This window comes from Gymnoscopelus braueri (assembly GCF_963280865.1).
Source record: "Gymnoscopelus braueri genome assembly, chromosome: 5".
Classification (NCBI taxonomy): Eukaryota; Metazoa; Chordata; class Actinopteri; order Myctophiformes; family Myctophidae; genus Gymnoscopelus; species Gymnoscopelus braueri.
The window spans coordinates 36,925,114-36,938,193 of record NC_137606.1 but is presented as its reverse complement, the minus strand read 5'-3'; the positions used below and the strand labels follow the sequence as shown (position 1 = coordinate 36,938,193).

Below are 13,080 nucleotides of genomic sequence, written 5' to 3'. Positions count from 1 at the left end.
TCGTGGACCCCTGTAACTCTGCCTGTGTACAACGGTTCCATTTGTACACTTGATTTACAGACCTGTAGAGGTCAACTTAGAGTACCCCTCAAGGAACACTGGTGGAGGTTACTTCCACTATGGTTTCCAATGCAGATTTCCAGTGGAATTTTTGCATTGGACTTGAATCAAATATGTTATGTTGCAAACAAAGGCTAATGATATTCAATGATATTCATATGTTTTGTTCAACAATACAGCAGCTTCATTATTGATATAGTCATGTATTAATGATATCAATATTATGGGGTGTAATTTACACTAACGTGCAACTCTATCTAGTTCACACTAGCGGCGACAAGAGCTACAAAACGACCAAGCGTTGCCAGCTGCATTGTCGCTGTTGAAGTATTGCTCGAGTCACACTGCGTATAAAGGGTAGGGTTAAATAACACAGGGAAGTGGTTAACAGTAAGAAAGGGGTTTTCTTCCTTTTGTGGAACGGAGCAGGAATTGTGACTGAGAGAGAGAGAATTAGAGTGGAAATGGTGAAACTAAAACATATGATTGATTGACACTTCGCTGCGTCATTGGAGCGCTGAAAGCCAGTCAAGTGTCAGGTGTCATTTTGTAGCTTCATGTTGCTGGCTTCTATTGAAATATCTTTGTTGGGGCTAGTGTGAAAGGCTTATGTCAACCAATAACCACAGTCTTATTTGAGCTTTATGTTCATAAATCCCAAACTTTATGGCAAAGAAGTACTGGAAGTCTGGCGAGGGAATGAACCCACTGGTAACTCACTTTGGGTTTTAGGACTGCTGACTGTAACACTAGAGCAGTGGTTCTCAAACTTTTTTGGCTCAGTAAAAAAAAAGGTTTATCCATGGCACCCCTGAATTACATGGTTACTTTACAGCACCTTATACATTCAAGTCATATTTAGGTACGCTAAAAGATACAGTATCTCACGAGGAAAACTTGGGAGAATATTTCTATAAGGACAGATTGAAAATAACTTTATACATGATGTTTAACCACTTGAACCCCAGCATCCCTATTCTGGGGGAACATTTGCCAAAAATATCACATCTACAAGCTCACAAGTAGATCTGCTATTTTTTGCTAGATTTGGTGTAGATTGAAAAAAAAAGAACGCACGCAAGTACAGTGCAATTCAGGTCTCAGGTTTTACTGGGTATAGAGGGTCTAAGTGGTTAAACTGACGTGATATTGATGTGAAGTGTATTGACATTTTGCAATAGTGAGTTAAATGATTTACCAGACTAGATGTAGACCTTTTAATATGACCTACTTCATCATGAGCTGATGTGTTTCGTTGCTGCTATGCTATTTTCAGGACAAGCTTCAGTCAGCATCTCTGTGTCCAACAGTGTGATCCAAGAGAATGTGGTAAGTTTTCTTAATTCATAATGTTGAAAGTGGATATTCATGCAGGCCTTCACATTCTACAACATTTGATTGATTGGGGCGTAATCAAATAATTACTACTTGCCACTGTTTAAGTTTAGGCATGGGTTTAGTGTGGCTTAATTAATACATTGTAGTTACAGTTAGGCAGTGTTAGTATGGTTAAGATTACCTATGGGTTTTGCTGTGAATGGCTTAATGTGAATATATTCTTATTTCATGCATAACGTAATGCCTGAATTATGAAAATGATGAAGATTGACATTGAATGAATGACTGAATGATGACTAATGATAATAATGGTCATATTTCTCAACAAAAGGATATCGGTACGGTGTACCAAATCTTTGCTGACGAGGTCCTGGGCTCTGGACAGTTTGGAGTAGTGTATGGAGGTATGTATGTACAGTATATATGTGTGTGTGTGTGTGTGTGTGTGTGTGTGTGTGTGTGTGTGTGTGTGTGTGTGTGTGTGTGTGTGTGTGTGTGTGTGTGTGTGCGCGCGCTGCGCGCAGAGTTCGATTTGTAAAAGAAAAGAGAGGGGGACATTTTCTAAACCATTTAAGCCCTATATATGTAGTATGACAAATAGTGAAAATAGACGATCTACAGGATCACAACTCTGTGAGCTTGTAGATCGGCTATGTCTGCTAAAAAAGCACAAGTCTGACAAATTTGCACAAAATAGGTAAATATAAATTTCTAATTAAATTGTGATTATCAAATACTGTTACATATCAAACATATCGTCTCTGTCGGGTGGAAACCTCATATGACCAAAACTTTTCAGGATGCAAATTCAAAAACAGCAAAAGTAGCAGTTTTGAGCTTGCGGATCTTCTACATTTGATGCTTTTGTGCGACGCTGTAGTGGGATCAAGTAGGGCGTTAATTTACGAAAAAGAAAAGAGGTTAGAATATGGAGATGCTGCCCAACATATTAGACTTCAGTCATACACCTACATAACATACAGTCTGACCAGAGGCATGGATAGACGGCCAAATACATATCATTTTGGGGGTCCTTGACAAAAAAAATTTGAGCACCACTGATTTTTTAGATAGGACACGGACCCCCATTTTAAAAAAAAAATGTGTTCCAGGGATCCCCCCCAGAAGCAAAGATTTGAGTAACAAATGTTCAGGATTTTTCAAAAATAGTAGATCTACAATATTATATACAGATTATATATCTGCTATTTTTCAATAGCCAAAGAAATCTAAAAATGACATAGATGCTTTCCCGGTCTTAATGGGTTAATGCCCTACTGTACGTCGTACAAGAGTGTCAAGCAAAAGTGGTGAAAATAGCTGATCTGCATGCTCACAGCGCGTTGTGAACTTCAATTCAATTCAAACTTTATTCCAGACACACAGGGGGTCCATATTTCATACAGATAAAAACAAACAGATTAAGAAAATAAAAAAAATTAAAAATAGATAAAAACACATCAAATCGACAGGGACATACTATTACATACAAATCACACATAAAGACTATTTCTCCAGTGATTCCGTAGTCTGGATGAGTACCGGAGACAACTTTTCCCAGGATTGACTAAATCCTCAATAATACTATTCCTGGACTCATCCAAGCGAGACATAAACCCATACATAGAGTGCCTTAAGAGAGCCTCACAGGTGTGTATACCACTTGTCACAAATAAGTGACTGGCACTATGCCATCTGGGGACCTTAAGTAGAATCCTCAAGGCATCATTGTATGCTACCTTGAGCCTCCGCATACTACCCTTCTTGTATGAGCTCCACAAGAAGGCTGTATACATGGGAGTGCAAAATGCTTTAAATAGAGCACATTTAACAGGAACAGAACACATGCTGAACATTCGAAGCAGCATATTGGCCTGGGCATAAAGTATACGGCACTGCCTAGAGATATCTCTATCATCTTGGAGGTTATCAGTAAAGATGTGGCCCAGATACTTAATTTCCTGACACAGTGATAGAGGACTGTTACTTAAAGAAAAGGCTGGAAAAGCCAATTTCTTGTCATCCTTACTTCTCACAATCATGACACTACTTTTTTTTGCATTATATATAATGTCATGATCAGTGCCATACCTAGAGCAAATTTTCAGTAGCTGTTGTAATCCTCCACTGTATGGACTTAGTACAACCAGGTCATCAGCATACATCAGGTGATTGATAATAGTGTTTCCTACCATACATCCCGTATTGCACTTATTTAGTTCAACTGATAGATCCTTCATATAAACGTTGAATAAGACAGGGGACAAAATCCCCCCTTGGCGTACCCCATTACTAACAGAGAATTGGGCGGATAATGCATTGCCCCATTTGACATGCATTTTCTGGTTTGCATACCAAAACACCAGTATACGTACAATGAGTTTTGGTGTGCCTCTATCAAGCAGTTTCTGAAACAGTTTTAAATGGTTGATCCTATCAAAAGCTCGAGATGCATCAATGAAGCATAGGAAAACAGTAGAATTATGGTTACTGTAGTTGGCAATTAGTTCTTTAAGTGCAAATATGCATAAGTCTGTTCCGTGTTTCTTTTTAAATCCAAACTGGTTATCAGCAGTCAGGACATATAGTTCCAGGCGCTCAAGCAGTATTCTCTCCAAGACTTTGGAGAGGATGCTTGCCAGAGCGATAGGTCTGTAGTTGTCAATGCTGTTAAGTTTCCCTGCCTTGTCTTTAATGACAGGTACTAATTGCACAGAAGTAATTGCTTCTGGTAGTACACCATGACCCATCAGTCCTGTGAAACACAGGGCTAATATTGAGCATATTTTGTTGCTAGCAAATTTTTAATGTTCTGCTGTTATGTGATCCATGCCACAAGCCTTATTGTTGTCTAACAACCTTATGGCATCAATCACATCATCAGACCTGATCAGTACATTTTCTGAAGGATCAACCTGACCTATTGCCACAGTGCCACTTCTTACACAGTACATACATCTGCTATTTTCACAATTTCCTGAAAAGTAACGCAGCCAACGTCTTTGACTTCATAACCCAGGAGTCTCTGCAAGCATGTCCGGCGAGGACGCGCTGTGATTGGCCAGTCTTCTCTTTGACTGGCAGTTCTGCCTTGGTGCCTTGGCAAATGCCAGGTCTCCCCTATGCATAGTAATACAGTCAAGCCCCTAGCAGGGACCCCCCTGAGTTTATACATTTATGGAGGGATGATTGTTATTGCTTAGTACATTAAGAACGGGAACACATCTGTGTCATTTTAAGATTAATTTGGCTATTCAAAAATAGCAGATAAACAAGCTCATAGCGTGGCTATGAGCTTGTTTATCTGCTATCTTTTGACTGCTTTAACTTCATTTTACATGGGGACACCCTGGAATCCCCTCAAGGACCCCCCGGGGACCCCACTTTGAGAACCACTGTTCTATTTGACCTTTTTTTCTCATCATTCTTTCTCTAACTCAGGTAAACACAGGAAGACTGGGCGTGACGTAGCAGTGAAAGTGATCGACAAGCTCCGATTCCCCACAAAGCAGGAGAGTCAGCTGAGGAATGAGGTGGCCATACTGCAGGTGAATGAAAACCTTTATTGATGAGTCCATTCATTTTGGCGTCACTGCTGAACTTTTACATTTGGATGTTGGCCAACTGTTTTCAGTTTTATATTTTATATTTGTCAGTCCAAACATGTGAGCTGTTCCCTAGACTGTTGATATTGTTCCATCAGTTATAACGACACTAATTGGCCCTGAAAGAGACAGTAAACATGTAATACAGTACCCTATATGTGCTTTAAAGCAGCTAAAGGTCTGCATAAAACTTGCTAAATTCCTTCTTCTTAACACACATGCATGCAAGCACACACACACACACACACACACACGTGTGTTTCAATAGACTCTTCACAACGCTCAATTACAGGGGTTGATGGGAAAGTCCTTACTATGCCCTTGTTTTATTGAGTGTCTTACGGATAATTTGCACTTCACTATATCACCCTTTTGACAAGTGTTGCTTGACAAACTCACCATATTTCTACCTGAAAAAAGTTTCAATATAGACTCCCTCACATTTTGTAGATATATGGAAGCTTCATCTCCGCCAGTAGATGGAGCTACAGGTTTATGTAGAATTTGTCCCATTTGCCAGTAGGACAGTACACAGCAGCCATCAGGGCCGGGGTTTTACCACCAAATCAAACTTGCTGGATAGCTCAGGGCACTCAAGGAGCTAATTAGAAATACCAAAATTTTAAAGTGTATTTGCATGGATTGTTACACTTTAAGGATGCCCACTGACTGGGCTTCAAGTCAAAAAGGCTAAATGCAGGGTTATGACCATCATAATTGCTTGAGTGTGACTTGAAAAAAAGTGTGGGAATTTTTGACATTTTTTAAATTGAAATGTATTATTATAATCTTTTTCTGCCTATAATGATATAGTCTCGCGTAGCAAGACGACCAGAGATCTCTACCAGTACCTACTGATACGTATGGTGACATCTAAATTCAGTGAATGGGATAAAACTGGGTAGAAACAGAGCCAATGCAAAGAGTTTAGGGCGTCCCTTCATATGGGATGGTATCAGGATTGGTTTTCATAGCAGTGGGCGTAGATCTTGATAGCACTGGTTTTCTCCGGTGTCCAAGCCTATTCATTGAATTTCCCCAGAAATATCAGTATGTTGAGATCTCTGATTGTCTGGCTACGCAAGACTAATAATGTCATGCCCAAAATAGGGACACCGGGTTTAAAGTGGTTAAGCACCCTTTGTGTCATAATCCGATTGTCTTTCTGCCACTATTCTATGTGCTGTCTCACTTCTCTCCCCTCTCACATACATACATACATATACATACATATTATAAATACATACATAGTATGTAATACATACATACATACATACATACATACATACATACATACATACATACATACATACATACATACATACATACATACATACATACATACATACATACATACATACATACATACATACATAAAAGTTAAAATAGCTGATCTACTGTACAAGCTTACATTACGTTGCGATGTGAAGCATTGTGAGCTGCAGATATGTTATTGTCACTATTTCTCCACTATTATTCCAATATCATCCCTCTCTCCATCTTCCCCAACGTTCTCCATGGGGTCACCAACACCATGTCTTCTTCTCGTCCCAATCAGAGTCTGCGTCACCTGGGCATCGTCAACCTGGAGAGTATGTTCGAGACCCCAGAGAAGGTGTTTGTCGTGATGGAGAAGCTGCACGGTGACATGCTGGAAATGATTCTCTCTAGTGAGAAAGGCAGACTGCCTGAGAGACTCACCAAGTTCCTCATCACACAGGTGTGTGTTTGTGACATTTGTTGCTTGTGGACGATTGCGTGCACGGTTCGGCAACGTACACATTTGCATTATGCATTTCTGCAGGGGAGTATGTGTAACAACAACTCTGGGTTGTCCCCACACTGAGGATGATGACTGCTTTTTGTCATCTGAATGTCTTCTCTTGACTCCAGGGTGCTTTCTCAACATATTGGACAATATTCATGAAAGTTATTTCATTATTTCTTATTATTTCATTATTCATTATTTCAAAGTGAAATAATGACCTTGCACTTAGAAAGTGAATGGTCATACCGTAGTAAGCTCAGTGAACCATAGTTAACCATCAAAGCAAACCAATTGAGTGGCAGTGGTATTGTAATCACTCCTGCCTCTGTGTCTGTGTCTAACGATCACTAAGTTGCACTGAAGAGATTATTATATTTTGAATAGAAATGGTCAGAGCTAAAAAAATGAAAGAATCTCAGGAAGGGAGAGGTGTAGACAACATTTTTGTTTTGCTGTTCTGTTATTCACTGTGGCCAGTCCCATAATACATGTTATGCATTCTTGATAGCTGCTATTTGATTTGTTTTTCAGTTGCACAAGAGACTGTGGAACACTGCCACACTTAATGTATTTGTTTTGATATTTGAGCAGCTATGAAATGTACATTTTGTGGTAAGCCCGCAGAACACCTGTGTAACATCACTACTGAAAATGCACCTTCCTGTTTAGAAGTATAACTCACATCCTGTGTTTGTGTGCTTTGTGTGCATAGATTCTGGCAGCTCTGAGACACCTGCACTTCAAGAACATTGTTCATTGTGACCTGAAACCAGAGAACGTGCTTCTCGCCTCTGCTGAACCCTTCCCCCAGGTTTGTACGCACGCACGCACGCACGCACGCACGCACGCACGCACGCACGCACGCACGCACGCACGCACGCACGCACGCACGCACGCACGCACGCACGCACGCACGCACGCACGCACGCACGCACGCACGCACGCACGCACGCACGCACAAAGCACTATCCAATATTAGGTCCCTTACCACCACCCACATCCAATTAATATTGGGAGCTTTTCTGCTCTGAAAATTTATGTTTATTATTCTGTGTTGCGTATGCAATTTAAAAAACATCTCATTTACTTAATTGGGTTTCTTTATTGATCACAAAAAGCAATCAAACGGGAACATGTAATAAGAAGCATTATTAATGGTTCCCACTGTAAAATACTGAAGAACATTATTGCTTCTCTCTGCATGGGCGAGGTTGCTCGCATACTAGTGAATCTTCGGGAGTACTGGTTGATTATGTCCAGATTGGCATTGAAAATTACCTCTCTGAAATAGCTTTCTGCATCGGATAGGCGCTCATCTTCACAAAGTTCGTCAAAGTGACGTTTCACTCTTGAGCTCCGCCTTTGTCTGCAAGAGTTTGCGCCGTCGTCTTTGCCTCATCAAAAGCATCTCTGTACTGTATGGTGTTCTCCAACACATTCACACTCTCCAATACTTTAGTCGGGAGCAGGGGTCATCAAGGGCCTTGTGATGTACATTTTCCTCAAACCACATTTTCCTTTTTGCCACGGACATACAAAATGAGTGGTCAATAATATTACCAGAAACACATATAGCCCTAAATGTATGCTAGTCCACTAGACATGACGGAGAACACATGCTGTGTTTATAAAGAGGGAGAGTGGTTAGTCCTCATCCCTTTAGTTTGTACTTTTTTATTTTATTAAGATAATAAGTAGGAAAGCTGAGAAGGACATCATAGATGGAGCAATTTGTAACCCAATTGCATAAATTGCTTAAAAAGTCAAGTTCATTGTTATAGTTATTTCCATGGCCATCTCTGTACTTTTGTCTTCTTTCTACTTTACCGTCTTCTGTCTAAATTGAACTGATGGCTTTAAACTGTTCAAAGAAATAAAGACAATCAGAGACAGCGAGAAGAACGGTCACATTGACATCATCCACCGGTAATTATAATATCTTAGCTTAGCTCATAGCTTAAAAAACTAGATATATAAAACTTTAACAAAAAGATTTTTCCAGGCCCAATTAAAAGGTTTGAATACCTGTCTGGCAGTGTCTTTATTAGAGTGTTAATGTCAAGGGGCATTTGGGAACCCAGCTCTTATCCTGTTAAACTATGTTAAAAACGTCAAGCATTGGCATGGAAGACTTTTTTTTTGGAATTGATTTGAGTAACGAAGTGTCCAATGATAATATAGAATAAAAGAATAACATTAATATTTTAAATGTATTGAAGTGAAAGTGAAAGTTGTGATGAATAGGCTATAAAATCAAGGGAAGTAGAAGTATAGTATGGTTACACTACTATTTCTGCATTCATTAAATGGCAAGTCAGCCACTGTATTCTGGCTCTAGTATTTGTATTTTTTAAATCAAAGATTTGCCACGGACATGGACAAGTCTTGCCACGGACACGTATGTCCGTGTACGGACACATTGATGACCCCTGGTCTGGAGAACCAATTTTTTTTTTTTACTGAATTTCTGTATTGTTTTCTTCAATCCCACTGTTTCACTACGCTCATCCTTCTTGTCACTGGTCAGAGCAGTTTTTTTTAACCCACTCAATCCGGGAACATATATATATATATTATATTTTCAAAGATTTGCTAAAATTTTCGCGATTTAAAAAGATAAATAGCAGATCTACAAGCTCATAGCACGATGTATGCACTATGAGCTTGCATATCTGCTATTTTTGAATAGCCATAAGTATAAAATAATGGTTAAAATCTAAAATGACACAGATGCGTTTCCGGATTGAATGGGTTACGGTATTTTGGGGGCTTTTCTGCCTTTATTCAGATAGTACAGTAAAGTGTGACAGGAAACAGGGAGAGAGAGACAGAGAGTGACGCACGGCAAAGGCCGTAGGGCTCGGGAATCGAACCATGTGACACGCTGTCAGGCCACATTAGAGCCTATAAATGTGCAGTGGCTCAGGAGGTAGAGCGGCAGCTTGGGAACCGGAATGTTCCCAGTTCGATGGATGGGTGTGTGAATCGGTGATTGTGAATGCACAATCATTGTAGAGTGCCTTGGACAAAGGCGCTATATAAATGCAGGCATTTACCATGAAGTGGCATCGCCTTAACCGATTCAATCCGGGAACGCATGCTGTGTCATTTTAGATTTATTTGGATATTCAAAAATAGCAGATCTACAAGCTCATATGAGCTATGAGCTTGTAGATCTGCTATTTTTGCAAATCTTTGAATATATATATTTTTTAAAGCAAACACTTGTAAAAAAAAAAAAAAAAAAAAGCAGATCTACAAGCTTGTAGCCACCCTATGAGCTTGTATATCTGCTATTTTTGAATAGCCAAAGTATAAAAGAATGGTTAGAGCTCAAATCTAAAATGACACAGATGCGGATTGAATGGGTTAAGTGCTAGGCCACTTCACCTAGAAAGTAGAAATGCTGTGGCCGGCCTGGACCGCTGGTCTAGCGGTCCGGGCGCCTAAGCTCAATTGCAGCCTGACAGCATGTTGCGGGTTCGAGTCCCGATCCCGTCGACCATTGCTGCCTGTCACTCCCCGTCTCTCTTTCCCCATTTCCTGTCTATGTACTGTACACTATCAATAAAGGCTGAAAAAGACAAAAAAATATCTTAAAACTCTTAAAGGAGCATTTCACCCCTGGAAGAAGTTTTCGGTCTTTTAATGAAGTTTAGGACTCAAGAAACAAGATCCTGTTTTTTTTTTTGGTAAAATCTGTGTTTTTAGATATCTAGTAATCTTCGCGTAATCTTCGCGTCTTCGTGACGCTATTTACGTCACGAGAGCTAGGTCTCATTCCTTTCCGCACTACATGTCTCGGCGCGTCTCAGTCAGACCAGCTCCAAAGACAGCCCCCGTAACACTTTGTTCAACTTCTTTCCCCACTCGGCCACTCCCATTAGCTGCGGCCAGCGGGCAACCCCCCTTGCAGAGTGAGGCATTACTTTACCTGAGTTATCTTCTGATAGTTGTACTTGAATGTTGACTATTGAATATTATGAAATAATAATCCTGTGTAGTGTTTCATAAGCGCAAGCTTGGAAAAAAATACAGCGTGGAGTGGCAGCGCTGGTAAACAAACACCGTTGCGAAAGGCTAGGATCATAATACCAAGGATTCGACAGTGATGTCAATACTATGCGACACGGAAGTAGAACTGCATAAAGATACCAAGGATGTGTCAGTGATATGACATCACTAATGAATCCTTGGACATATATGTAACTAGATGAACGTGTGCGAGGTACAGCCAGTGTTGCCAGATATTGTGAGAGAAATAAGCAGCCAGGTCTATGAAAACAAGCCCAAAAGAAGATAACTAGGCCAAGAGCACTTTACCTAGACATGGGATATTATATATTTGAAAATTGACGATCTACAAGCTCACAACGCTTCGCGACCCATTGTGAGCTTGTAGATCTGCTATTTACAAAAAAATCTTGAGGGGGAAAAAGTGCAAAATGTGGATTTTTCTTTTTTTTTCCATTTACTTTTTATTGGATTTTTCAGAACATGAAAACAAACATACACAAAAAAGAAAAGACTAGCACATTACTAACAAACAAACCGAACATACAAAACATACAAATACAAACATATAAGGGGAAAATGTGGAATATTTTTGACACATATTTGTTAGGGGCTCCCTGGCACAAATTATAATTTCAGATGGGGGTCTGTGGAAAAATACATGAACATGTTTGAGAACCACTGGTTTAAACAACAATCAAAACATTTGGAAACGAGCCCAAATATCAACTACATTTTAGAAAGAAGCCGCTTATAATAAGCAGACATGGCAACACTGGCATGCTGTTTGGATGTTATTGTTGGAGATCACACCCACATGGAACCTCCCCTGCCACAAGGAGGTGCAGTGCACCAAAGCATTATGGTCATTGTAGTAATGCAGCAGTCCAGTCAAACCCTAGTCAAACACACAGATTTCATTATTTTTCTGGCCATAGGGTGCAAATTTTAAATTGTGCTACTGTTATCTACTACAAATACTATTACCATTGAGTGATTGCAGTTTCTTCCAGGGGTGAAATGCTCCTTTAATTCTCTGCATGTCTTTCACTGCATCATTGAGGAGTCTTGAGGACTATAGGTTAATGTTGTGTACCACATAATACACATACCCTATGTCACAAGTGGCTCCTTTTCCCTGATCCACACTCATATTGGCCGCTCCATCATAGCCCTGCCCGCAACATTTTGAAAAATCAGGGACATTTCTTTGTACTTTTGCAGACGGGTCAACTGTCTCCGCAAATCCTAAGAAAGCTTGGACAGATCTTGTGCATAATCACTGAAAGAAAAATCGTGCTTGGTTTATTTCAGCCGTAATGAAACTGAACTCGCTGTGACGATATATTTCTGCATGGCGGGCTGTCGTATTTAACTGAGCCGTTGTGCTGGTTGATCAGCTCTTGCAGCTGCAGGGTCATAGTTTGCCAGCAGCTGTATAATGGAAAGACAATTTTCACCGTTTAGCTGTCGCAATTATGTCCCTATGTGCCTGGAACGCTGGGTTGCAAGTGGCCAGCTTTGTGACACATTAGCACTTATCTCCAAAAGAGAGCAGTGCAGTTTCCACTGTTCGTAGACGACAAGGTCTCCGATATGTAGCTGAGAGGACTGATGGAGTTCAGTCTTTCCAGATAAATGCAGCCAATATCCGACTCCCTTCGCCCATGCATGCGTTGTAATGTGGGGAACTGCGGTCTCCAAATAGTCAGCTTGGCTCGTAGTATGTGTAGCAGAGTGGCACACAGCCTCAGCCTGATGAGCTAAAAGTCTAATATCTCCCCTGGTCTAAAAGGAACTGCCTTTAGTCTAGCGGTTAAGATGTTGGCTTTTAACGCGGGAGACTCAGGTTTGATTTCTGGGCATTACATATGCTCAGTCCAATTTAAGACAGTAGCAAAGTCAGCCATGTGGCAGTTTTATAGCAGCTTTTGTTGTTAAATGGTAAAAGGCCTCAGAAAAACAGATGTGTTGATTCCTTGGTGAAGGACCGCTGGGTTTACAAAACTATAGCTATGATATAATGTATTATATCAGCTGAAACATTTTCATTAAAATGCCCCCTGTCTGTGGGCTAATAAATGCAATAAAATAAATATACACATTAATCAAATCACAACTAGAAAAATGTGCTCCTCGGAGCACAGGTCTCCGCCAGGCCACGTAGGTTATGGTGGGCCAGCATTGTATGAATCTATTGCAGAATATGTTGATTTGCGCGAGTGTTGAAAATCTGTAGTAGCAGATGTTTGGACAAAATTAATACAAAAACTAGTTTTGCAAAAATCGTCAGGT

General features: G+C 40.2%; 1 protein-coding gene across 1 annotated transcript in view; it reads left to right on the top strand.

Annotated features, from left to right (window-relative positions):
* prkd2 (protein kinase D2) overlaps positions 1-13,080 on the top strand; it is a 58,358-nt gene that overhangs the window by 39,052 nt on the left and 6,226 nt on the right. Inside the window, 5 exon segments of the mRNA XM_080427848.1 lie at positions 1,337-1,389; positions 1,730-1,802; positions 4,840-4,946; positions 6,562-6,723; positions 7,484-7,582. Coding sequence (XP_080283974.1) covers positions 1,337-1,389; positions 1,730-1,802; positions 4,840-4,946; positions 6,562-6,723; positions 7,484-7,582 — 494 coding nt within the window.